Source organism: Vittaforma corneae, assembly GCF_000231115.1.
Source record: "Vittaforma corneae ATCC 50505 unplaced genomic scaffold supercont1.14, whole genome shotgun sequence".
Taxonomy (NCBI): Eukaryota; Fungi; Microsporidia; family Nosematidae; genus Vittaforma; species Vittaforma corneae.
The window spans coordinates 8,117-31,153 of record NW_006889847.1 but is presented as its reverse complement, the minus strand read 5'-3'; the positions used below and the strand labels follow the sequence as shown (position 1 = coordinate 31,153).

At 34.8% G+C, this 23,037-nt stretch overlaps 16 protein-coding genes and 1 non-coding gene across 17 annotated transcripts; 5 read left to right on the top strand and 12 right to left on the bottom strand.

Annotated features, from left to right (window-relative positions):
• Positions 1–351: 351 nt before the first annotated feature.
• On the top strand, positions 352–1,428 carry VICG_01460 (uncharacterized protein; the record flags this gene model as incomplete). Its single annotated transcript, XM_007604844.1, has 1 exon — positions 352–1,428. The coding sequence occupies one exon, from the start codon at positions 352–354 to the stop codon at positions 1,426–1,428; it is 1,077 nt and encodes a 358-aa protein (XP_007604906.1).
• A 118-nt stretch (positions 1,429–1,546) lies between these two features.
• Positions 1,547–2,005, bottom strand: VICG_01459 (uncharacterized protein; the record flags this gene model as incomplete). Its single annotated transcript, XM_007604843.1, has 1 exon — positions 1,547–2,005. The coding sequence occupies one exon, from the start codon at positions 2,003–2,005 to the stop codon at positions 1,547–1,549; it is 459 nt and encodes a 152-aa protein (XP_007604905.1).
• Positions 2,006–2,388: 383 nt separating this feature from the next.
• On the bottom strand, positions 2,389–4,041 carry VICG_01458 (uncharacterized protein; the record flags this gene model as incomplete). The annotated part of the gene is made up of 1 exon (XM_007604842.1): positions 2,389–4,041. One exon carries the CDS (start codon positions 4,039–4,041, stop codon positions 2,389–2,391), a length of 1,653 nt encoding a protein of 550 aa, XP_007604904.1.
• A 486-nt stretch (positions 4,042–4,527) lies between these two features.
• Positions 4,528–5,091, top strand: VICG_01457 (uncharacterized protein; the record flags this gene model as incomplete). Its single annotated transcript, XM_007604841.1, has 1 exon — positions 4,528–5,091. The coding sequence occupies one exon, from the start codon at positions 4,528–4,530 to the stop codon at positions 5,089–5,091; it is 564 nt and encodes a 187-aa protein (XP_007604903.1).
• Positions 5,092–5,239: 148 nt separating this feature from the next.
• Positions 5,240–6,229, bottom strand: VICG_01456 (uncharacterized protein; the record flags this gene model as incomplete). The annotated part of the gene is made up of 1 exon (XM_007604840.1): positions 5,240–6,229. One exon carries the CDS (start codon positions 6,227–6,229, stop codon positions 5,240–5,242), a length of 990 nt encoding a protein of 329 aa, XP_007604902.1.
• Positions 6,230–6,514: 285 nt separating this feature from the next.
• Positions 6,515–8,011, bottom strand: VICG_01455 (uncharacterized protein; the record flags this gene model as incomplete). Its single annotated transcript, XM_007604839.1, has 1 exon — positions 6,515–8,011. One exon carries the CDS (start codon positions 8,009–8,011, stop codon positions 6,515–6,517), a length of 1,497 nt encoding a protein of 498 aa, XP_007604901.1.
• Positions 8,012–8,198: 187 nt separating this feature from the next.
• On the bottom strand, positions 8,199–9,590 carry VICG_01454 (uncharacterized protein; the record flags this gene model as incomplete). Its single annotated transcript, XM_007604838.1, has 1 exon — positions 8,199–9,590. The coding sequence occupies one exon, from the start codon at positions 9,588–9,590 to the stop codon at positions 8,199–8,201; it is 1,392 nt and encodes a 463-aa protein (XP_007604900.1).
• Positions 9,591–10,015: 425 nt separating this feature from the next.
• On the bottom strand, positions 10,016–10,345 carry VICG_01453 (uncharacterized protein; the record flags this gene model as incomplete). The annotated part of the gene is made up of 1 exon (XM_007604837.1): positions 10,016–10,345. One exon carries the CDS (start codon positions 10,343–10,345, stop codon positions 10,016–10,018), a length of 330 nt encoding a protein of 109 aa, XP_007604899.1.
• Positions 10,346–10,459: 114 nt separating this feature from the next.
• Positions 10,460–10,777, bottom strand: VICG_01452 (uncharacterized protein; the record flags this gene model as incomplete). Its single annotated transcript, XM_007604836.1, has 1 exon — positions 10,460–10,777. The coding sequence occupies one exon, from the start codon at positions 10,775–10,777 to the stop codon at positions 10,460–10,462; it is 318 nt and encodes a 105-aa protein (XP_007604898.1).
• A 627-nt stretch (positions 10,778–11,404) lies between these two features.
• Positions 11,405–13,342, top strand: VICG_01451 (uncharacterized protein; the record flags this gene model as incomplete). The annotated part of the gene is made up of 1 exon (XM_007604835.1): positions 11,405–13,342. One exon carries the CDS (start codon positions 11,405–11,407, stop codon positions 13,340–13,342), a length of 1,938 nt encoding a protein of 645 aa, XP_007604897.1.
• Positions 13,343–13,857: 515 nt separating this feature from the next.
• VICG_01450 (uncharacterized protein) lies at positions 13,858–16,275 on the top strand (the record flags this gene model as incomplete). Its single annotated transcript, XM_007604834.1, has 1 exon — positions 13,858–16,275. One exon carries the CDS (start codon positions 13,858–13,860, stop codon positions 16,273–16,275), a length of 2,418 nt encoding a protein of 805 aa, XP_007604896.1.
• A 121-nt stretch (positions 16,276–16,396) lies between these two features.
• VICG_02275 lies at positions 16,397–16,468 on the bottom strand. The gene has a single exon. It is a non-coding gene; the product is annotated as a tRNA-Asp (tRNA).
• A 196-nt stretch (positions 16,469–16,664) lies between these two features.
• Positions 16,665–18,023, top strand: VICG_01449 (uncharacterized protein; the record flags this gene model as incomplete). The annotated part of the gene is made up of 1 exon (XM_007604833.1): positions 16,665–18,023. The coding sequence occupies one exon, from the start codon at positions 16,665–16,667 to the stop codon at positions 18,021–18,023; it is 1,359 nt and encodes a 452-aa protein (XP_007604895.1).
• A 276-nt stretch (positions 18,024–18,299) lies between these two features.
• VICG_01448 (uncharacterized protein) lies at positions 18,300–18,845 on the bottom strand (the record flags this gene model as incomplete). The annotated part of the gene is made up of 1 exon (XM_007604832.1): positions 18,300–18,845. One exon carries the CDS (start codon positions 18,843–18,845, stop codon positions 18,300–18,302), a length of 546 nt encoding a protein of 181 aa, XP_007604894.1.
• Positions 18,846–19,472: 627 nt separating this feature from the next.
• VICG_01447 (uncharacterized protein) lies at positions 19,473–20,252 on the bottom strand (the record flags this gene model as incomplete). Its single annotated transcript, XM_007604831.1, has 1 exon — positions 19,473–20,252. One exon carries the CDS (start codon positions 20,250–20,252, stop codon positions 19,473–19,475), a length of 780 nt encoding a protein of 259 aa, XP_007604893.1.
• Positions 20,253–20,548: 296 nt separating this feature from the next.
• On the bottom strand, positions 20,549–21,604 carry VICG_01446 (uncharacterized protein; the record flags this gene model as incomplete). Its single annotated transcript, XM_007604830.1, has 1 exon — positions 20,549–21,604. One exon carries the CDS (start codon positions 21,602–21,604, stop codon positions 20,549–20,551), a length of 1,056 nt encoding a protein of 351 aa, XP_007604892.1.
• Positions 21,605–22,093: 489 nt separating this feature from the next.
• VICG_01445 (uncharacterized protein) lies at positions 22,094–22,633 on the bottom strand (the record flags this gene model as incomplete). Its single annotated transcript, XM_007604829.1, has 1 exon — positions 22,094–22,633. The coding sequence occupies one exon, from the start codon at positions 22,631–22,633 to the stop codon at positions 22,094–22,096; it is 540 nt and encodes a 179-aa protein (XP_007604891.1).
• Between the last annotated feature and the right edge of the window lie 404 nt (positions 22,634–23,037).

The following is a 23,037-nucleotide window of genomic DNA, read 5'->3' as shown; positions in this document are numbered from 1 at the left end:
TCATGTATTTGCTCGAAGACCGTTTTTATTAGCTAAACAATTTCCAACATGACGAAAGAGCAGATTGCTAACACAAAGCAGTATTTTCATTGCATAATTATGACTTTTGTCTTGAATGTGTCCTCGTGCCTATACAAAGCGGAATTGTCAGTAAAGTCAATTTACACCTAAAACTAAGACCCACTGTCTATTGTCGGGCAGAATTATATTGACCTGCAGTCTGATAGTTATTCCAATACTTCTCATCATTCATGTCACCATACATACAACGTGCTATTTTGTAATCGCTAATTAGTATTGGGCTATTAAACGTATTTTACAAACAAGGATGAAAAGAATCACAGCCCATTCATGAAGATAGTCTCGATAAATGTCAATGGGCTGAGAGCATTTGATGAGAAAAACCATGGCAATTTCAACAAATTCTGTCTAGATCTCCTCCAGGCGGACATTGTTTGTCTACAAGAAATTAAAGGATCTGATGGCTCACTATCCAAATACCACGCTCTTGAAGACTACCAGACGTTCAGCTCCTTTTACAAAAAGGGAAGACACGGAGTGTCCACTTTGGTGAGAAAAAATTTGTTCTGCGGAAAGTGTGAAGAGATAATGCCTGGAAGAATCTTAAAAACATGCCACGGCAGCTTTTCCATTTACAATTGCTACATGCCGTATTATGACGAAAGCAAAGAGGAGATAAGACAAAAATACATAGAGGCTTATGATAAATTAAGGTTAAATTTGCCAGAGACCAGCGTAATACTGTGTGGTGACTTCAACGCTACTTATAACATGCTAGATCACTATCAGTTTGTTGCTGAGCTAAACACACTGATCAGTGTTAATAGATGGCAGCCACATTCTGAGCTATTGGCTCGCTTTGAAAAGATAAGCTTTAGGAAGTTTGGTGAAAACATTGATAAAAGCTTGGACATTACACCCAAAATGAAAGAAAAGTGGAAATTGTGGAAGTCAATTGTCGAAACTGCCGATGAATTTATGGATCAAAGCATGAAGAAGGACAGAGTGGAGAAGATAAATCCCAGCAAGGTGGAATTACCCTACCACTTCTTTAGCTTGAAAGAACTGGAAGACTATTTTTATGAGGTGTATCAAAGAGCATGGATGAAGAAGCTTGTGGACTGCTATGTTGATACATTTAGGTTGTTCAATGATGGATTGTCGAAATATACCTGTTGGAATACGATTTTTAACTTGAGACCAGCAAACCTGGGCACAAGAATTGATTATATTTTGTGTTCGAAGGATATTAGATGTACCAAGTCTGGGATATTACCCGAAATAAAGGGGTCCGACCACTGTCCAGTCTTTGCCGAGTTTGAAGTTGAACCCTACGAAGAGGACGGCGTTAATCTTGCAAAAAGGAAAAATAATCTGCTTGCATTTTTCAAGCCAAAAACCAGCTAAAAATAAAGTAAGTCCCAAAGCATTGGTTGTTTATAAAGGCATTTAACAATTCAGCATGCCAAATATTATAAATAAATTTCAATGTCCTGCGAAACTGATGAAAATTGGTCATTTAATGCTAGCTTGGGTCTAAAATCGATGTTAAATCCAAATTGAACTGCCTAAGAACATCGGATTTGCATGTCGCAATAACTACCACTCCCGATGCATCCACAAACAATATTAGACCTCTCTTGTAGCCATTGATTGGGTCCCGGGATATTAGAATAACCGAAATGAAGTCTTCAGTTATGGATGTTATCCTATTAAAGGTGTACTTCTCATTCTTGTAAATAAACTCAGATTCGCACAAGCTTCTTTTCAGTCCTTCTTCTGGATCCATCTCTTGATCAATGTCATCTAAAAAACCCACCAATGAGGGAATGTTATCCGATTTGTCTGTTTTGAAGGCCAGGTGTACTTTGCTTGGCTGCTCTGCATATATTTCTAGTGTCTCTAGGTCCTTAACACTCTTTAGAATCCTATTGGCTATTTCCTGGATCTGCTCCTGGATATCTTCCCCGACTTCTTGTGGCATGGGATACAAAAATATGAGTCTCTATGAAATATCTGGGAAAGTGGAAACGATGCCAATCTTAGAGCATGTTTACTAAAACGTCACCGTTTCAAGAAAGCGTTAATGAAACGCTTTTCTGAAGAAATAGCAGATTGCTAGATTTCAAGTCGTATTTAAATTTATCTAACTGTACTTTAGTACACCGGGCGATGAAGCCACCCTATTGCTGTAAAAATATTATCGAAGAATGTGGCGACTGCAGAATTTGCAAACCTGCTATCTATGTCATAAGTAACATCTGTCTTTCTAGGATAGGCTTCAGTATTAGGCCTCTTCATATTTTCTGTTAGTAAATTAAGCAAACTTTTGCAGTCAAAATCAGCTAACTATTTATTCTTGATAAATTAAAAAATAATCCAGCTCCTGTAGTTTCTTATAAGATCAATCTTGCCATAGCTGTTAATTGTAGAGTGATCCTGGATAGGATTGCCTTTCAGTGTAATCTTAATAACTTTCCTGGACTGTCTATCTACAAGTAGCATCGGGACTTTTGTGATTTCGTTTGTAGGACCCGTGGGTATGCGGGAATTTGTTCCACCAGCCAAGTTCAACTCGTAGAGATAGGGTAACCGTGCCAGCCAAGATGGGATTTCTCTGATCTTGTTGAAGCTGGCATTAAACACATGTAAATTGAGCAAATTGTACACCTGATCAGGTATGGATTTAAATTGATTGCCCTCAATATTAAGTTTTTCCAAGGAAACAAAAGAACTAATGGAGTTTGGCAGTGCCAGTAGAGAATTGTAGCTGAGATCCAACTCCTTTAAATTCACGGGAGTATTTCCCGAAACCATACGTGTAAACTTAAAAATCTCTCGCGGAATCATAGGCAAGCTTTCATCTATAAACTCTAACTGATTCAGTGAAAGGTTGAGCTTTTCAATAGTCTGGAACCTAAAGATTTCTGGATCAATCTTGGTCAGCAGATTGGATGAAAGATTGATGGATTTGACTTTTTGAAGATTCTCAAGATTCTTTGGCAGCTCCTTAACCAAGTTCTCAGCCAAGTTCAACTCTTCAAGAACCAAAGACTCGTCAAATTCAAAGTCCTTTTCGAATTTTTGGATAATATTCTTGCTCAGATCAAGCTTCTTTAGCTTCTTGAACGAGTTAATATTTGACGGAAATTTCTCAAAAATGTTGCGGGTAAGGATCAGCTCCTCTGTGGTCAAAGCATCTTTGTCATCAAAAACGGGAAGAGCAGACAGGTGGTTGTCCTTTAAATCAATCTTCTTTAGATTCTTCAGCATGAAGATGTCTTTGTTAATATCGTACATATTTGTATGGTTGATCACCAAGGTTTCCAGATTTGGTGTGCGACTCACATCAATAGTGCAGTGTAGAATATAGCAGCTATGAAGGATCAACTTTTTGAGCTTTGAATTGGCAGGAAGGAGACAAGAAAGGTTCGCAATGACACAAGAATGCAGCTCAAGCTCTTCTAAATTGCTAAGTTCAGTGTACTTCTCCAAGGAAGAAGGAATAGCTACATTTTTTAGATACATGACCTTTAATGTCTTAATTTTGCACAGTAGTAAAGGAAAAGCAGAAGGGCTTCCAAACTTTCTATCAAAAATTGCAGAGACGCTTTCGGCTTTTTCAATTTCTTTCATTACTTCTTCTTTTGCATGCTTCCCTTTGATAAATTTCTTATTTCTGGTTGTGATAATAATATGATTTAGGTAGTTGAGATCGGTTGCTACTTGTTTGGAAGATTCGTGGAGATGCCTGCCAAACCAGTGGATAAAGTCTTGTTTTATGACAGCATCCGTCATTTCTCCCCTTCTTAACTGAGCCATAATGTCGACAAAAGACGAAGCTGAAGCTTTAAAAAGGAATGCTAGAAAAACAGTTTTCATGGTTTTAATTGATGGGTCATGCTTTGGGATAAAAATTTTTAAACTTTCAAACCAGAAGGAAATGGTGATAAATGGGCTTAATGCATACAGTTGATAGTTGTTCGCTGTTAAACGACTGGCCGCGTCATTTTTGGTCATTCTTGTGCTGCTTTGTCTAATTTTCAAATATCCCACAAATGCTTTCTACTGTACTAAATTATAGCATTTTGAAATATTTCCAGTATTAATAGAAACGTATGGGCACAGACAAATTGTTCTATGCACTGCACTATCCTAGCTTCCCATTTAAAATGTTATTAAGCTGCTGTATACTATTTTTAGATATTCAACCCTCAAAGTGGAATGCAAGATAATGAGGCTTTTACTTTTATAAATAAGTTTGTACAGAAAGAGATGATCTTAAACAGCATAAGGAATTCTTTAGAAGACGACCAGTTGGGAATACTTCAGAGATTCACACGAGATGACTGTGAAAATTCATTCTAAGGCAATAAAGCATAGATTCATGGGTATTTGCTGAAAAATGTCCAAACAAATGCTATGCATAACACTGACTCAACACATCCATCACTTTTGCATTAGTTAAATTAGTCTTTATTTAACTAATATTTCTTTTGTTTACCCATGTGTTTACTCTTTTTATGTGCTGCAAAGTGCTACCAAGACTTGTATACAACAATCAAAATGAAGATTGGGCGGCTTCATGAGCTTACCAGAGCAGCAACATACTATGAATTCTTCAACCTCGGGGAAAACTGTTCGGATTCCGACATTAAAAAGGCATTTAGGAAGCTCAGAAAGAGTACGCCACCAACTAATCTTACAAAAGACCAGTTCAATGAACTAGTAATGAATGGATACAGCGTTCTTAGCAATTACAGACAGGCCTATGACAATTTTCTAAGAGAGTCGAAGTTTTTGTACATCAACGAGCCTGAGAATTTCAGAAACTACTTCTTCATCATCGTAATTTCAGTTGTATGCTTACTGGTTTTTATTGATTTTGTTGTGTATGCTGTTAGGTATTTGAAGTATGTTGATGATCGTGAAAAATATAAGAAAATGAAGAAGAGCGACACGCCTGCTGATGCGAAGAACATAAAGAAGAAACTCCATGTCAATCCTCCAACTATGATTTCTAAGAAAATGGCTAACCATATTTCATCGTTCTTTAGTAAAAGGCAATAAACTGAGTTTAGTTAAACAAAGCTTTTATGACCATGTCAGTTCCCCGTTCTTCCTGATAATTTGTACGAGAAAGTATAGTTTTACAGACACTAATTATTTGCTAAAGAATTTATTTTGTGGTGTGAACATATCAGAACAGTCAAGGATTTTATATCTTGCCCTCATCGTCATATTCCGTCGCTATGCCTTTTCTGCCCTTGTAAATATTCATATCTTCTTCCTCGGTTCTAAACACCGCCCCTTTAAACCATCTTGTCTCCATAATTTCACCTGCATGGCTTTGGATTGCCAATTCTTTTGTTTCGCTGCATTCAAAACTATTTCTATTATACTGGTCACTCCACTTTTCGGTCATATAGCAATTCACTGAAAAGGGTGTCAGAATGGGAATGTGAAGATCAAAACTACATTGGAAAAATGGGCAGTCAACAAGAACGATGCAGTCTATATTGTCAATGCTAATTAATCTTTCATAGCTAACGTCTTTCAAGAATATTTTGTAAGCCCGTGAGAATTGATTAATAGTCTTGACCAGTGAAGTGGCAATATCCTCAAAAGCCCTGCTGGTAAAAACAACACCAACCATTCTTTTATTTTCTAGCTTACCTCCACTTGCATTTTCCTTCATCAAGTATGAAACACGGGTTCGTGATTTTAGATCTTCGCTCGACTTTTCAATATTCTCATATTTATACGAATAGTAGTCAAAAACCATCTGATTTTCAGTTACAACCAGTATTGGTGTGTCAGCGCCGTGGGCTTCTGATTCACAGAACTCATCTGATTTATTCACCAGTCCGTCATTCGTGTAAATCGAGTCCAACGCCACTTTGCCATCATAGCTTTTGATTTTATCCTTAACTTCAGGCTTTAACTCAACCTTGAACTGTACTGCATTCTCGAATGTATGGATCGGACACTCGATTCCAACCAAGACATAGGCTTCGTATTTGTCGCATTTGGCAGAGCACAGAATGTCATTGGATGGAACTAGATAGACGTCCTTGGTTGGAAATCGCATCGTCAAGTCTTCATAAATGCTTTTTATCTGGTTTTTGAAGCTTTTTGAGAAGACTATGGCTATTTCGTTGAAGTTCTCTAAAGTGGAAATACTTTTCAAAATGGAGCTACTTTCCATAGGGCAAAAGACTTGTGGGTTTACTAAATATAAAATGCCAGTAGTCTAAAATACAATTTAATTAGCGACGATGCAGCACTGTGAAGGTAAATGCAAAGCCAGACTGCTGATGTTGAATGCCCGACATATTTCAAGTTCTATTATAAATGATAAAAGCAAACTGGATCTTACAGTAGACCTCAACAAAGCCTTTTCTTTTGACACTTGGCATTGCTGCATAACAATTAGCAATTAATACCTCTGCTCATTTGTGGATGTTGCTAATTTATATTAACTGTTGAATCCTCATTGTTTGATGCATTCCCGCCACTGTCGTGAGAAGATTTGCTTTGATTTGGTCCTAATCTTTTTTATCTCTTCCATGGTTAAGCTGGCTTCACTGTCTGTCCGTTGATTCTCAAGATTTTCACATCCACGATTGGCTTGATGTCTCAATTCTGAACTTTTAGGGTTTTCCAGGATATTCTCGCTCTCTTTTGCATCTTTGCTTTTAACATTCTTTTCAAGCATTAGCTCAGAGCTCTCCGATTTTTCTATGGCTTTCGTAGTGGTGTCGTTCTTATCCCTAGCATTGTCTTCTGAGTTCTTTTCTATTAGACTTTGCTTAATCCTGGTAACCACGTAATCATATGACATTTTGGCAATAGTGTCGTAGACGTCTTTGAAAGTTTTCCACTTATACACCCTACCTAGCTGGTTAAACCTTGATAATGCCACGCTCTTTTCAACGTTAATCTCCTTTGTGACGTTGTACCAGAAAATATCATCCTTATTAATGGCAATATCAAGATTAAAACCTGGTTGAATTCTGAAAAAGTCTAAAAATCTGTTTAAGAATCTTGTCTGGCTGCGATTTTCAGCACTTGCTTTCTTAATATTTTCCAAAAGCACTTCAAAGTCATCCTCTGGATATGTTTGTCCAGTATCTATGGATGCATTTTCATGCGGTCTTCTACAAAGACCATCGACAAGAACGGAACCTGCCCTTCGACCTTTCTGAGAAACAAAGGGTGTTGAACTACTTTCAATTTTATCAACAATATCGTATGATTTCGCATCTAAGTTCAAAAATGATAATATATTCTCAATATTGCAGTTAAACTTACAGTAATGGTTGTTATTTAAAATCAGAAGGCAGAGGTGTATTTCCAAAATCTTGTTTTCGGGGCGGGCCAACTCCTTGCCATTCAAATACCTGTCAATGCATCTGATAATATAGGCCCTATTAAGATTAAGCTCACTGCATAGAACCGCCCATTCTTCGTCTGTTGCTGGCATGTGTGCAAGGAGACTTTGAATCTTACTTTTAGTCAAGTTGGTGCTGTTTTCACCTTTCAAGGCTAAATACTTCAGTCTGCACAAATCTTTGTACTTAGAAAGATGGTAGCTTATCTCTTTCCACTTAAATCCTTTTTGATTTACAAGATCTAGCAATTGTATTTCTTCGTCTAAATTCCAGATGGTACGGATATAAGGATGATACATATAAGACAAGTGAGTGTGCATGGACTTGTATGTTCTAAGCTCACAGACTTGGGTGCATTCGTAAATTAGATCATGTATTGGAAACTCTGTGTCTTCCACTAAGTGTCTTTTTAGATCGTTCATTGCCAAGTGTCTTTCCGAAAGGAACTTTTCCACAGCTCCTCTAACAGTCGCAGCTTCCTCGTCTGAAAGGAATCCATATTTGATTTTCAGTCCATATTTCTTGATTAAAGATCTTGTTTCTCTAAGATCTACAAACTTACTTCGTATATAGTTATAAGCTGAGACTCCATCCATTCCTAGAGGGCTTTATTTGGAAAAATAAATAAAAATAACGGGTGTGAACACTACAGTAAAGTAGTACTGCAATAAAGTGCAAAGCCACAGACAATACTACAGTCATACACAATCAATTTATCTTCTGCCCCTTTATGCTTTAGCGTCATATAAAAATAATTATATTTGAGTATAATTTATATATTTATTAAAAAAAGTATTTTTCATACAACGGATCCTCTCTACAATCCGTAATTTTGTTTGGTTGTCTTTCTTCATGCTTTGTTCTAACTTCCTTTAGTGTGTTTCTGAGTCGGTCAATCATTTCTTTCTTTTTACCGTTGGGGTTTAATCCGTAGTCTTTCATTATGCTCTTAAGTTCATGTACTGTAATATTATCAAAATCAATTCTATTCATTTGCTTTTTGAAGTTTTCAATCATTCTGTCATTTTCAGAACTTTGTTTAGGCGTAAATACAAAATTTCCCGGATTTACAATTGGTTTGGGTGTAAGGCTCATATTACCACGAACAAACTCAAAAGAAGAAAGCTTTGACGGATGAAATGCGAGTAAGTTCCCGGCTGAACACCATGTATTTGAACTAATCCTACGTCTTCTTTTAACTTTGCAATACGCCTGAGGATTGAAGCTGTTCTGGCGCAGTGTTGGATTTCTAAACAACAGACAATCTGGTGCAATTGATGGCCTGGTGGACGTACTATTATATGGGGGATATCTGCACCCTTGTACAATGTTAGGAAAATGTTCGTTTTTATTTACATGTGCTGATAGCTGATCTGGTTTTGTACAAGTCTTCGATTCATCAGTAATAGACTTCATATTAGAATTATCAGAGCTGTGCGGTGAAAAACTGGAAAGTATTGAATTGTGTGACATCCTATCCATTTCCTGATATACACTGTTTTGAGAAGACTGTTTCACATTGCTTGCTCTGCTATGAACTGGGCGGTACTCGTTACTTAAATTAGGTGCACCAAACAAAGATTCGCTGAAACTCTGCTTTTGATGTTCAAACACTCTCTTTTCAAGGTATTTATTTGAGAATAAGTCATCAATAAACTGGTTCATTTCTTCAATCTTATGTCTATGATCCTCGCTTGTGTTTTCTACTAGTTTTGGCTTCTTGACTGCATTTGATACCACATCATTTGGAACATCATCAAAAATTCTAGAAATCTTAGGTTGAATCCCGCCATTTGACTCCTCCTCTTCACTCCCATTTGATTTTCTGCTTAATCCCAATAGCACTTCTAAATCTATCAGTCCTATATTGCTGTTCCTTAAGTTAACTAAGACTTCTTCAGGCACAGTTGCTGGTGGCTGTGTAAAAGGCTTCTGTGAGAATATATTACTCTTGAATGAGTCTCCTTGGCGATTACCTTCTATGTTTTCCTCTCTAGGAGTTATACCCATAGGCTTTTCTCCCAATCTATTTCTATCGTCTTCAAAGCTAATATGCTCTGTGCTTTTGTCCAATCCAAGGCTCTCGCTTACAAAATTCACAGTCTCATTTTCATTTATCTGTTCCTTGTACTCTTTGTTCAGTATCCTTTCAATTTCCTTGTCGATATTCTTCATTAGTGCAGAGCTGCTCAGCTTCGTAATTTTGTTTAGTATTTCATTTTAAAACCTATGTTTTAAAATTTGTTCGTAGAACATAAACGAATAAAACCTTTTTGCACAACCAATGAAAGTGCAATTGGCTGAATGCTTACTGTCAAACACCCGACCATTTCAGCGGTTAATGATAGGAGGGTTTATTGTTAAAAACAAAAGTGGGGTGTTTGCATAAAGGAAACAAAATATATTTTACATAGGAAAATGTTGGAAGACTTTGTGGTGGAGCTGTTCAAAGGCTTTATCTTAAAGTAGGTCACTTACAAAGACTAGTGTATTTACTTACATGAAAGCACACCCTAATTATTTAAAGTCCTATGCATATGAATTAACAGTCGAAGTTGGATTGTCAATAGTTAATATTAAGCTTTCTTTGACCATTTCATTCAGTATTTGCTAAAGTACTTACAAAATGCATCGCCCAAGCTATAACAAAGCGAGTCTTCGAATGATGTGCTGCCATCTAATTTGATTTTCCATGTTTCTTTGATGTTCTCTTTGATGACTGTAAATTTCGTGATAGATCCAGAGTAGGTGATGCCTTCAAAGCAAAGTCGACCTACTGGATAAACGAATGTTGTGGGGAACTTGTGGTGGGTCTGAAGGACCTTTCTCAGCTCCAACTGTAAGTAAACACTCTCAACCACACTTGAACGCACACCAATTTGTCGAGTTGCCATTTGCTGGTCTGCAGCTTGTTTGATGTCTTCGGGCATGGTCCAGCAATAAGCTAGACAGGCCTTAATAGAAATATAAACAAAACAACCCACTTAGCATTAAATAATTGATCAAAGTATTTGCATAAAGTGTTTATGCTTTGAATTAATAATTTAATTATCAATGCCCTTAGCTTTGATCAACTCTTCAATGACTCTCTTTTCAAGATCCATCTTAAATCTATCAAAATCATTGCATTTCTTTGCAGTCTCTACTTGTTTGAAGAACTCGTGGTTGGGGTCTTTTAGCTCATTTAGATCGTACACTTTATCATTCAGAACAATATCCTTCAATCTTACAACCTCAAAGCTCCTATCCTGTTTCTGAATTACAACAAACTTCTCGTCCTTAATTCCAGTGATTACAGCCTTAACACTACGAAGTTTAAGGCTTCTTGGTGACACTTCCCTTCCCAATTCAACAAACAGCATGTGGGTGAAAATTTTTCACAAAATTTTAAGAGAAAATAAAGTCAATATGCAGTAGATTAGAGCATGCAATTTCGTGGTGTACCAAGTAGATTCTATTCAGTTCCCTTAGTTGGGTACTCATCCCTTTTGTCACGCTGAGTGCAAGTAGATTTACAATCTACTCTCTTTTTGTCTACCCTATGAATCTTCATAAACTCCAAGAAGAGGTAAACAAATTGTTATTTTTATACTACAATGCCATAGGCCTTATTCAAAGAGATTACAATGAGAGTGGCATAGAAGAAACAATGAAAAGGCTATCTGCTGAGATAAAAGAATGTAAAAATAGTCTTTTGACATTTCTGGACAGCAACGAGGAGGAAGAGAAAGTCTCTAAAGACTACATGGCAGTGTTTGTAGATGGAAATAATTTTGTAAATGACGGCACGTGCTTGATTGATAAAATTGTAGAAAACAGGAGAGGGTAGTGTTAAAGGGCATTTTCATGCTGTACTGCAATGGCTAGCTTGATTAAATGCGAACTGTACATGAATATTTGACTGATGTACAACGTTTTGTTGTGTATCATATTCATAAGTTCATATTATTGTTTACTAAAACAAATAAAACTGCATGTCTTTCTGACAAATGGGCAGTTTCCAGTATATGCATAAAAATGGAGGCAGCCGTGCCGGAGTTGTTTTTTTAACTTGTGCTGTCGTTGGTGGTGTGCTTGCCTTTCATATCAACTTAATCTCTTATAAAAATTTGCCCATGGTTAAAATCTCTTTGGAATCAAATAGAGAAATTGAAATTACAAAGGATATTGTCTTGGACCATGAAACATTTGAATTAGTAGGCAAAGCACTAAATCATCACAGCTTAGAGGATATTTTAGATGTGTCATACAGCATAAGATCAAATTATGCCCAAGCCAAGTGCCTTTTGGACATGGCTGAAAAAAGATGCAGTTCAGAACTCCAACAAGAAAATGTGGACATCCAAAAAGCTGGGCTTATGATTCAGCACAAATTGGATGTTAAACCCCTTCTTGAAAAACTACAATCATCTGATGACAAGAGAGTCGACTTTCTCAGGGGAGTATTTCTTCTTAATATGAACCAAATTGAAGATGCTGAGTTTTGTTTTGAAAAAATAGGCTATAAAAATGGACTGGAAAGATGTGCAGTAATGAAAAAGGACACAAAAGAAATGTCAATTAGCAACGATCCAATAGTTAAGTGTTATTTCAGTTCAAAGAACTGGAGTAAATTTGATGCTAGCGTTGATAACAACAATTTTCTTTATATAATTGGCAAATCAGATGTGTTTGATGACAAGGAAAACGTGGATATAAAAATAAAACATATTGAGCAGGAAATTGACAGTTCAACGGATGCTATGATATTGAATGGGCTAATTGACAAGCTCAATGCTTTAATATGTGAGGGTGTCAGCTCTCCACAAATATTGTACGATATTGGAAAGATCTACCACATATTAGAAAATTATGAAAGTGCAGCTCAGTGGTACGAAAAGGCACTAAGCCTTGACATAGACTATTTACCTGCAAAGTTCAATCTATCACGGATAAAAAACGAACTTGTTGAATGTAAGCATAAATGTACAGCCATTCGAGACTTTAATGCAATTGTTTCCCTAAAAAATCTAGTTTTTGATGTTGATTTGAATGATTGCTCTGATTTTGTAAGAAAACTTTGCTGGATTATTATACAGGCTAGAAATATGAACAAATCTGCTATACCTGAAATGAAAAGTATTTCCAAGTACATTGATCATGTTGCATTAGAAAATAACAAAGCCATTCTAATGGATAACGACACATCGATTGAAATATTCCAAAACTTGATGAAGAACATTGATTTCAACCGTTTAGAATTTGTCAAGTACAACTTAGGAGTATCAAAAAGAGATGTCAAACTGCTTGAAGAGTGTAGTCTGCCAGAGGCCCATCTTTATTGTGATTATTTAAAAAACAATATCAGCACATCTGATATTAAATTGAGAGCATATTTGACAGGAGACAAAAGTCTAGTGCATGACATGAATGATCCATTTTGTGTAATATTTGTTGGAAATAAGCTCTTGGATGAATTTACTGGATCGCATTGCCTGGATACTAGTTTGCTTGACAAGGCAGAGGCAGTCTTCCGATCTTCTACTAGCTCCCCATTATGCATTAATGGATTAGGCATTTGTGCAGTATTTAAAAACAATATTACTGTTGCCATAAAGCTATTCAATCAGATTACTTCTGAGTTTTCAGGTGCATTTAAGAATCTTGGTTTCTGTTATTTACTTCAAAAAAATTATGCTAAGGCAGTTGACTGTTTTTTACAAATGTCATCAGTCAAGCTTTCAAAATCTGATGAAAAGGCATTGCTGTGTTTAGTTGAGAAAACAAAAGATTTACGAATGATTGATTTTCTCATCGAAAAAGGGCTTGACCGTTTGAAAAAGACAAAGGCTCTTATTCTTCTTGAAAGGGGTGATATTAAAAAGGCGGTTGACTTGAAAGTTGAAGATTCTGAAGTATTAGAAAAGATTGATGAATTGAGAAAGTAAAGAAAATGAGCGTAAAAGAAAAATGGCAGAAATTGAGGAGTATAGAAAAAGAAGGGCTCTTTAATAAAAATGAACTGTGATGTTGCAGTACTGTTATGTGATTGATTTTGACGTTTTGATTGTACAGTATTGCATTTAAATGAAAGTGGTTGGTTGCTGTTGGAAAATACAGCACATATTTTGGGACTGTGCATTTTGAATGACTGGCATTGTCCTAACCTAGAAAGATCCTCAGCAATGAACTCTTTTTCAATAGTGTTGACAGTTATTTCCATAATTGAGAATGAAGGCTTGGAAACTAATTAAAATCTTACTAGCACAAACACAAGTTTAAATGAATGTACTACTTATTAAAAGCTATTATAAATCAAATGTTAATATTGAAAGCAGCAGCACAAACTTCCAAGCATGCGTTGCATTGTTGATCAATACTCTTCTTATATAGCAAGCAGCTATCTATTTTATTAGCAAAATGCTTTGCTGGCTTATTTTTATATCCTGGAAATTTTTTATCCATGAACAAAGCTGATTTCAATTTGCTGGAAAAGATAAAAACGGTGCTGCTCTCAAAGAAAATACAACCAATTCCGGAAAATATTGCAAATGCCTGCTTTGAAACCGTAATAGAGCTTTACAACCGAAACAAAAGGGATTTTAAAGAATTGTTGGATGTTGCCGTCCAAATGAAGGCTTATACCCTCAATAGAACATTCCTTCAAGCAATTTCACTGTGCATTCCTTTACACCCCTCTCCATGCTGTACAATTCTACATTCAGTTTTTCAAGAAAATTCTCAGACGTGGAATTCTGTGAATTCGCTATGCGAAAACTCGGAGCTTTACCAGCTATTTCAAATTTTACTCAAAAACATAGAAATCAAAAGAGTAAGTAACTTTATTGTAAAGCACTTTAGAGTTTCTGATTGTTTTGACACATGCGATTTTGAAAAGCAAGTTATTATTCTTGAAAATAGCATGGATGTCTTTATGGATGATTTTGACGTTATGCATTTTATAGTTTCAAATAGATCAGCATTAGATTCTGCTACTTTAAGCAGGCTGCTTCTGTCATTCTTGAGAGCCAAATATACAAAAGACTCATTCGTTGACATTGATGTACTAAAGTCAATAATTTATCTTATGGCTCCATTCTCACCCGAGAATCTCGAAATTCTAACCTTGACTTTAGCATTTTATAGAAAGAACATTAACAAGCTAAAGTTGATGGGTGGAACAGAACTTGGGTCGATCTTTACAACAAAGCTGATCGATCTCATCACCCACGAAGTAGTTGAATCAAAAAATTCAGAGAATGATTTGATTGACTTGTTTTCGCTACTGTCCGATCACATTCTTCCTGCTTTCTCATCCATATTGATTAATATTAATGAAAAATTTTTACAAGAGAAGAAGTACCAAAAACTTCTACAAAATATGATTTCTTACATAAAAATACAGGATTTTGTTGATGTTGTTGGTTCTGTTGATATTTCCAAACATTTTTTAGTCTTCAAAGGACTCTCAAACGTTGATCTTGGTGTATTCTTTGGATTATACCGTGTGTATTCACGTAGTACTGAATATGAAAGCATAGAGATTGACTATTCCAAATCAGAACCACTTTCCTGTATAACTTCATCTTCACAGAGTGACTCACTTGGCTGTTTAATGGCATGTCTGCCCAGTTTCTGCTATTACTGTACTGATTATTTGAAAAACCACACAAATTTGATGAAAATTTTTAAAGTCCATATTAACACACACCCAACTATTGTGTGTTCTGCTCTTGAAAAACTTGTTTACTCCCACACTGAAAATCTTACAAATACTCTGCAACTTAACAATCCAATTTCTAAGGAGGAATCGATATTAATATTAAGCTCAGTTAAAGAATGCGGTATTGTATATGACTTAATTGACAAGCACATTCAAAATGATACTCTTGACTGTGAAGTGGTTCTTCAAATGCTAATAAAACTCTGCAACGTTGACCTTTCTCATAGAATTATCCCAGTCATTCTTGATGATGTGCAGGATCAGGCCTTGTCCCTTTATGACGCACTAAGACTCATGATATTTTTTGTGGATAGAAATACATTCGACCTTGATTTCATAAGTAGACTTTTGGAACTGTGCTCCTTCCAAGCAGTCCCAATTCAAAAGAAATCATATCAACTTTTGTATAAAATATACTCTCAGAAACGAACGAGTGTTTGTATCTGTGATATTTTATACTCATCACTGATTAAAACTATGAATTTGGCAGCTGAAAAGAACAGAATATTACTATTACATTCAATATTAAAAAACGGCTGTCTTGGCTGTAAAGTTGAGAACAAGGCTGAAATGGTAGACAAATTTCTTTCTGAGATTATCAAAGGACTGTTTGTGGGCAATTACAAATGCAAAAAGGTTGCTAAAGAAATTATCATTCAAATGATTGACGATCAGTATTTTTTAAAGTTTTTGCTAGATCACATGTCCGACAAAAGCAATGATGTTCCATTGATATGTGGTTGTATTAATGCTGCACAGATAGTATTGGAGTATACAAGTTCGAACACTGAGTATATTTATTCTCATAATAACGATATTAATAGGGACTTCGTCGTTAATTCCTTATTGAATGCACTGATATTTGTATCAATGCATTCCCAGGACGTTGCTAAGCACATTCTCAAAGCATTTAATTTAATCATTTTGAATTCAAAATATACTTTTTTCTACAATGAAATGGCTAAGGTTGTTGACTCTTACATTTCTCAATTTCCAAAGAAATTAAGGTCAGAATTAAGAGAATTCTGTATCAGTGCACAAACAAAGGGATTTTCACTTTCAAAGAGTATGAAAACAATGCTAAAATTCAAAAATAAGGGTGGAAAGTCAAAGAATATTGTCATTGTTAACAAACCTGAGTTCAACGAGCTTCTTTAAATAAACATTTCACATAAAACTAGTTAGAATGCATCAATCTGATATTATTTTGTATTGTAAATGATAAATAGTATTTAATTTTAATGATTGGAAAATAGTAAGAAGGTGGTAGAAAACAATGCTCTCCGACCGAGAATTGAACTCGGGTCCCCAGCGTGACAGGCTGATATGTTAACCACTGCACCATCGGAGATATGTAATGTCATTAATAATGGGTTAAACTACTATTATATTTCATAGAAGTACAAAATGAGACATAAACGATATTGTGTATTTTATAACATGTAATTATGCAGTAGGATAAAAAGATAGATTGCACAGTGTTAAAATTTTGGGTAGTATTTGATTTTTCCTTGTTATTTTTTATTGTTAACAAATTTTTCTCCCAAATGACCGAAGTGAAAAGGATAAAAGCTGGTTCTTTCAAAACTATGGGATTGCATCCACAACTCTTAAAGAACATTCCATTTGACAATCCAACTCCGATTCAAAGAAAGACTGTTCCTTTGGTGATGGAAGGACGAAGCCTTATGGGTATTGCTAGAACTGGAAGTGGTAAGACACTATGTTATCTTATTCCTGTCATTATGAATGCTATAAACAATCAAAATTCACTGATACTACTCCCTACAAAAGAGCTTGTGCTGCAGGTTAAGTCTATTTTTAAGATCCTCTCAAACCAGGTTCCTTTGACTGGTACTGTTGTAATTACAACCTTGAAAAGCATGGAACTAAAAGACATTTCATTGTTGGTTGTAGATGAGATAGACAGAATTCTCGAAGAACCTTCTTTAAATGCGTTTTTCGAGAGCATTTCGGAGAAGGTAGCGTGTCAAAAGGTGTATTTCAGTGCAACCCTTCCAGACGAGCCGTTAGACATTCCAATTGTGCAGGTAGAAAGTAAGATACCTGAGCATATCCAAAATTACTTCTTTTATGTTCCTAGTGAAAGTAAGGAGAATGCGCTGTTAAATATTCTTGATAGAACAAAGAAGACTATTGTTTTCGTTGCTACACGCTATGGCGTAGAATTTCTCCTTGCGGTTCTTGAGAAATTTTCATATAAAGCTAAAGGAATATATTCAAGTATGGACGATGATGCAAGAAAAGAGAGTTTTGGTGAATTTATGAGTGGAAAGATCAAAATATTGGTCGTTACTGATGTTGCAGCTCGTGGATTGGATATTCCTCATCTTGATGTTTCAATTTCATATGATTTGAGTGATGAAAAGACCTTTGTTCATCGTGTTGGTCGTGTTAGAGGAATGGGGGAGCAATACTCTCTTGTGACGTATTCTGATGTTTTCCATTTCTTTAATATTAAAGAAACCCATTTAAACAGTGTTGAAATTGGGACAATTCCACAAAATCTACTGGACAAATACGATTTGAGTGATCTCGATCATCTAAAATATCTTGCTATGCGAGGATATCAAAGATGCCTAGATTTTAGAAGAAAAGTAAGTGTTCCCGCTGAGTTTAAATCCCTTGTTGAAAGCTTTGAGGTGCATTCAAAATTTAAAATACGGAACACTCTTGCTGATGAACTTAAGAAAATGAAGGCTAAGAAGATTGAATCTTCCAAACAGGAAGAAGTATCATTCAAAGACCAGTTTTATATTCCCTATTCAAAAAATGAACGAAGAACGCATTGCTCTGCATTTTCTGTTGCCAAAGATGACTACGTGAAAGAACGTAGACCAAGGCAAAGACCTAGCCAAAGAATTGCATCAAAGCCAAAGAGTTAGATAAAATAAGTAAATACTAAATAAAGGTACGTAAGTATTTGATAAAATAAGGCAGAGTATTATTTAAAATATTTTAATGGCTTTATTCACTGATTTTTTAATTAAGGCTTTGTCAAAGAAAATTGAAAAAAGTCTAAAAAACTTAATACCTTTAACTTTATTAAGAGATGCACTGTCTTGTTGCATGAATAATAATTGCTGGTACTTTCCATATACCTTAAAAACTAATAAAGTTATAAAGATAAATCAAGGTTCTGCTTTCATAAAATACTTTTACTACTCCTCATCATCAGTCATTGCGTGGTCCCCGCTAGCTAATTGTTCAGGGTTCATTTGAGCTGCTCGGTCATTGTAAGCCTGCCTTTCAGCCTCTGAAAGTTTCTTCCATTTCATTCCACACTTTGCAATGTGCTTCTTTCCTGCATCTTCTTCATTTAGCCCATCATCAACATTGTCTTTATTTTCCTTCACAAAAAGTCGATAGCCTGACATTTTGGTGGATCCTTGTCTCTTCTTTTTGGCTCCTTTGCTATTTCCAGATTTGTCCTCGGCAAGTGTCTTCTGAAACTCCTTATAGGCATCGCTCTTCTCGTAGGCCTCCATAGCTTTCTTATACTGCTCTTTGAGTTTCTCTGACTGTTGATTGTACTTTTGTTTTGTACTCTCATTCAACTCTTTCCACATTTGGGCAATGGCTGTTGCCTGTTGAGTGACAGGAAGGGTCTTAATATTTTCATCACTTGCACGCAAATAATTGCCGTACAATAAAAATCCTGTCAAAGGTCTCTTTGGCGCATTCTTGTCCTTTATTCTTTTGACCATTGAGGGGAAGCTGAAAATTTTTAAAATCAAAAGCTTTAAAAAACAAAGAAAAATCAAGAAAAAATGAAAATAAATTGAAATTTGAAATCAGGCAATGTTTAAAATGCATCTTTTGTGATATATTTGTTGATAAAATTAAATATTAAAAAATAAATAAACAGGCTTTAAACAATATTTACTTGATATTTAATAAGGTGAAAATTTTATGGCTCCAAGCGAATCTTGATAAATTTGACAGATGGTTTGAGATGGTGTTTCTGGCTAGTTTGATAGTTAAAATGTAAACCTTATTTCTCAACAGCTATTAAGAAGAGCTATTGATTGTTTTATTGTTTATTCATGTGTTTTTATATTAGTTTAACCATTCTTGAATGCTTTTGTCCAAATGTTTATAAAATCTTTATAAAAAGGAAAAGGTATGGTTTTTCTTATAAATACTTTAATAAGCTATCTAAGAAAGTATGTCCTCTTTTGTTACCACTGCATTGTTTTTATTCTTTTGATGCACTTTTGATTTTCACAAGTAAATAAGCTTTTGATAATCTCTAAAAATGATTAAAATATCCATGATAAAAATAATCGTTTTGAACAAAATAATGTAATAGATTTAGTGTAAATGCTGTCGTTTTAGCATATATCATTTTCTGGTTGGAGTCTATCAATTGCAAAATCAAAAATTTTAGAAATAATAGGATTGATAAAGTTTTTTTCTTTGAACTGTCGTAATGACTCAATGCTCGTGTCTCTATCTTTGTTTAGTAGTGTCATTATCAACTCACTCTCATCTTTCTTAAGGTCTTCTTCGAAATTCGTCTTTCCCAATAACAATGTTAGTATTTGTATGCATAACTTGCTAAATTCTATATCTAGCATCTTTAAAGACTCAATTGCGCCTTCAATATCCTGTCCTTTTATCTGTATAGTAAGACATTTTTGGACTGCCTCTTTATAATGCATAGGACAACTATAATCCTTTGAATATGCATCCTGTGCTTTTCTATACATTTCAATTGCCCTTTTTCCATCTATTTCTTCTAAAATATCACCTATCTTTGTGTATCCTTGTCCAGCAAGCATGTATTTCTCAATCCTTTCTAAGCATTCACAATATTTAATGTAGTTCTCAACAGCTGCTGTAACATCTTGGTTAACAAGTAGTTCAAACAACTTCTTATAACACTCGGAAGCTCTATATTCATTGTACTCTGCCTTTTTTCTCAAAAATGTTATGGCAGCCTCATTATAAAACTTGATTTTATCCTCTAAATCACTGCACTCCCTGGCTATTTCACAGTATAGATCCCCGGCTTCTACGTAGTCCGGCTCCGTAATAAGTGAAAGAGGAAATGCTGCTTTTGTTCTAAGCTTCTCTGCTTTTGTAATTTTTTTCTGTAGTTCAGGACTCATTGTAAGGGTTCAAGGAAACATTATGGAATTATTCGCCGAGAATACTTAAAAGACGATGTCATTTGAAAACACATTTAATAAATATCAGTTAAATGAGGCTTGAATAAAAATCAATAGGTTTTATAGCACATTTATTGCTTTGTTGTTGTAAAAAGCAATTTAAAGGCTAATATTAAAGAAGTGCAGATTTGTAACATATCTCATTGTTTGTCAATTATCTAACTAACTTAGTTGTTATTATCCATATGATATTGGCACTTTAAAAATACTCTCTCTTTAAATTAGCTTTTTAATATTTACTTGAGAAGCTTAGCAATTTTGGATTTTCCGGGAACTACATTCATATACTCATCTAATCCTATTGATTTTACATATTTTTCTTCTAGAGTTCCTTCTGAAAGACTTTCAAAGCTTGTTTTGATGTCTTGACATAATTTTGACTTCTTCTCAGATGCTGGGCAAAGTCTTATTTTGTATTTATAGTTTTTAACACAAATCCAGGGTGCTGAAACTGGCAATCCATACAAAATTTTAGCATCATCTGCTGGGTTACTTGAAAATTCAAGAATGTTTTGGGAGCCTTCCAATTTAAATAAAAGTCCAATTCCATATTCAAGTCTGTAAGGATTCATTATGTTTCTCTTGCCTTTTATCATAAACGATCCTTTTGTAATATACTCCCCACTAGGTGCTGACTTTGATACTTGATCAGGTTCGACATAAAATACTGGCTTTATAACACCCTCATCCCAACACTTTGACATGCATAGAGCCATGTAAGATGCCTCTTCAATGGTTACTTCACTTCTTCCTTTGCATGCTATTGAACTTGCGCCATGTATATCACAGTGGAAATATAAATCAGTTGGTTCTAAATGCTTCTTGACTATAATTTCGTTCTGTTGTGCATTCTTTCCTCCAATCACCAATTCATTTTCTGTACTAATGAAAAAATGAAATTTTTCAAACCAATAGAGTTCTCTTTTCTGTGCCGGAACTATTGCCTTTTTTGGAATGAGTTTGTCCACAATGTTTTCTAATGCGGCTTTGGTTTTATCACTTTTGTCAAGTGCCTTTTTTCTTTTTGAAAAATACTTTTCGATATTCTTGCTCAATGGCATGGAAACATCAAGTTCAATGTATCGATGATCTATTAAAACTATGCATTTTCTTTCACTTAAATCATAGCTCACAATAGCCTTGGCATATGGATTTCCATTTCGTTTTTCTTCTTCCCAAAAGGCCTCAAATGCACTCCATTCCATTTTAGTCTCAAATACTTTTTTAAAAATTCCCAAAATCTCATTTATGAACACTCTATTTTCATTAAGTATTTCCGTTGTCTCTTTCAATCCTGCAGCTTGTGTTTCAAGTTCACCAATATACTTCTCTTGTGCTTTTCTAATCCTAGTGCCCTTGTCTTCTTTAATCTTCTTTTTCTTTTGAGAATCACAAAAGTAATATTCAGCGGCTTCATTAAATGATGAAAAGTGTAAGGCGTTTACGCCCTTAGTTCTAGATAATAACTCCTCAATCTCTTCTTTATTTTTGAGATTAATTGAAATTTTCGTATGTATTTTAAGATTTTTAAGCTCTTTCTCTACATATGTTCATCCTCCTTTAATGTTGTTTCATTTATATTTGCATTTTTTGCTATTTTACTAATTTCAAGTGCATTGTGTACAGTTTTAAAAGCGAATAATTGATTTGGCCTATCTTTAATGAGTGTAACTTCCCCAAACCATCCAATCTGGCTTATTTCTTCTTTAAATGTGCTAAAAAACTTTTCTACGTTATCTTTATGCTCTTCTCTCTTCAGATTTTCTAGATCTTCCCCAAGCTCATTTTTGAATTCTTTCTTTAATAGCCTCTATATACTCTTTTTCAAAAGGTAAAATACTCGAAAGATTATTGCATTCCTTAAAAGTATTGAATGAAAGGTCTATGTCTACTGAATTAAACACATATTTGCTATGTCTGATGATTCCAAGCTCTTCTACTGGTCTGAGCAATTCCAATATCTGATCATTTTCATCTAATACTAGCATATTTCCTGCACTAAAGAACTCTATGACAATTCTGACTCTCTGAAGATCTATAATGGCAATTCTATCAAATCCAAATTGGTAAATTCGATGCACTCGTGCATGTCTACACTTCTCTCTTAATTTTTTGCAAAAATGTGAAATTTCCGAATCTGCATTTTGAGTTAAATGGAATCTAAATCCTGGTTCAACGAGTAAAGTGTCCTTGTTGGAAAACTTTATGTATATAAACCTCTGCTGTGTTGAATAGAAGTTTTGAATGAAAGTATTGGTAAGTCTTTCGTTTAGTTCGTTTACTGTTGCTCTTAAATCTAAAAGAGTAAATCTTTGTTTCATTTGGGTGAAAGTCTGACGAAAGTATAAAATTTTTGATGCTACAAAAAAGAAATTAATTTAGGATATTTAACTAAAATAAATATGGACGTTATATTTAATCAGATGTGGAAATACGATGGTTTAACAATTAGTATGCCAAATGGTGTTATATGCTGTTTATTCTCATTTGTCTTTACAAAAGATGACCTTTGTTGATATATAAGTGAAAACAAACGTCATTTTTGTGTCTAAAAAGCATTTTCAGTTGACTATATTTAATATTATATTAAGAATTTAATTTTTCATAATATATCAAGCATGCCAGCATGAATCAATGTCTCATTGACACATTCCACTACAAAATTTGTTCCTTTGTTTATTTCAATCAATATCCAATATGAATAAGCGTGTTTAAGCGTATATTA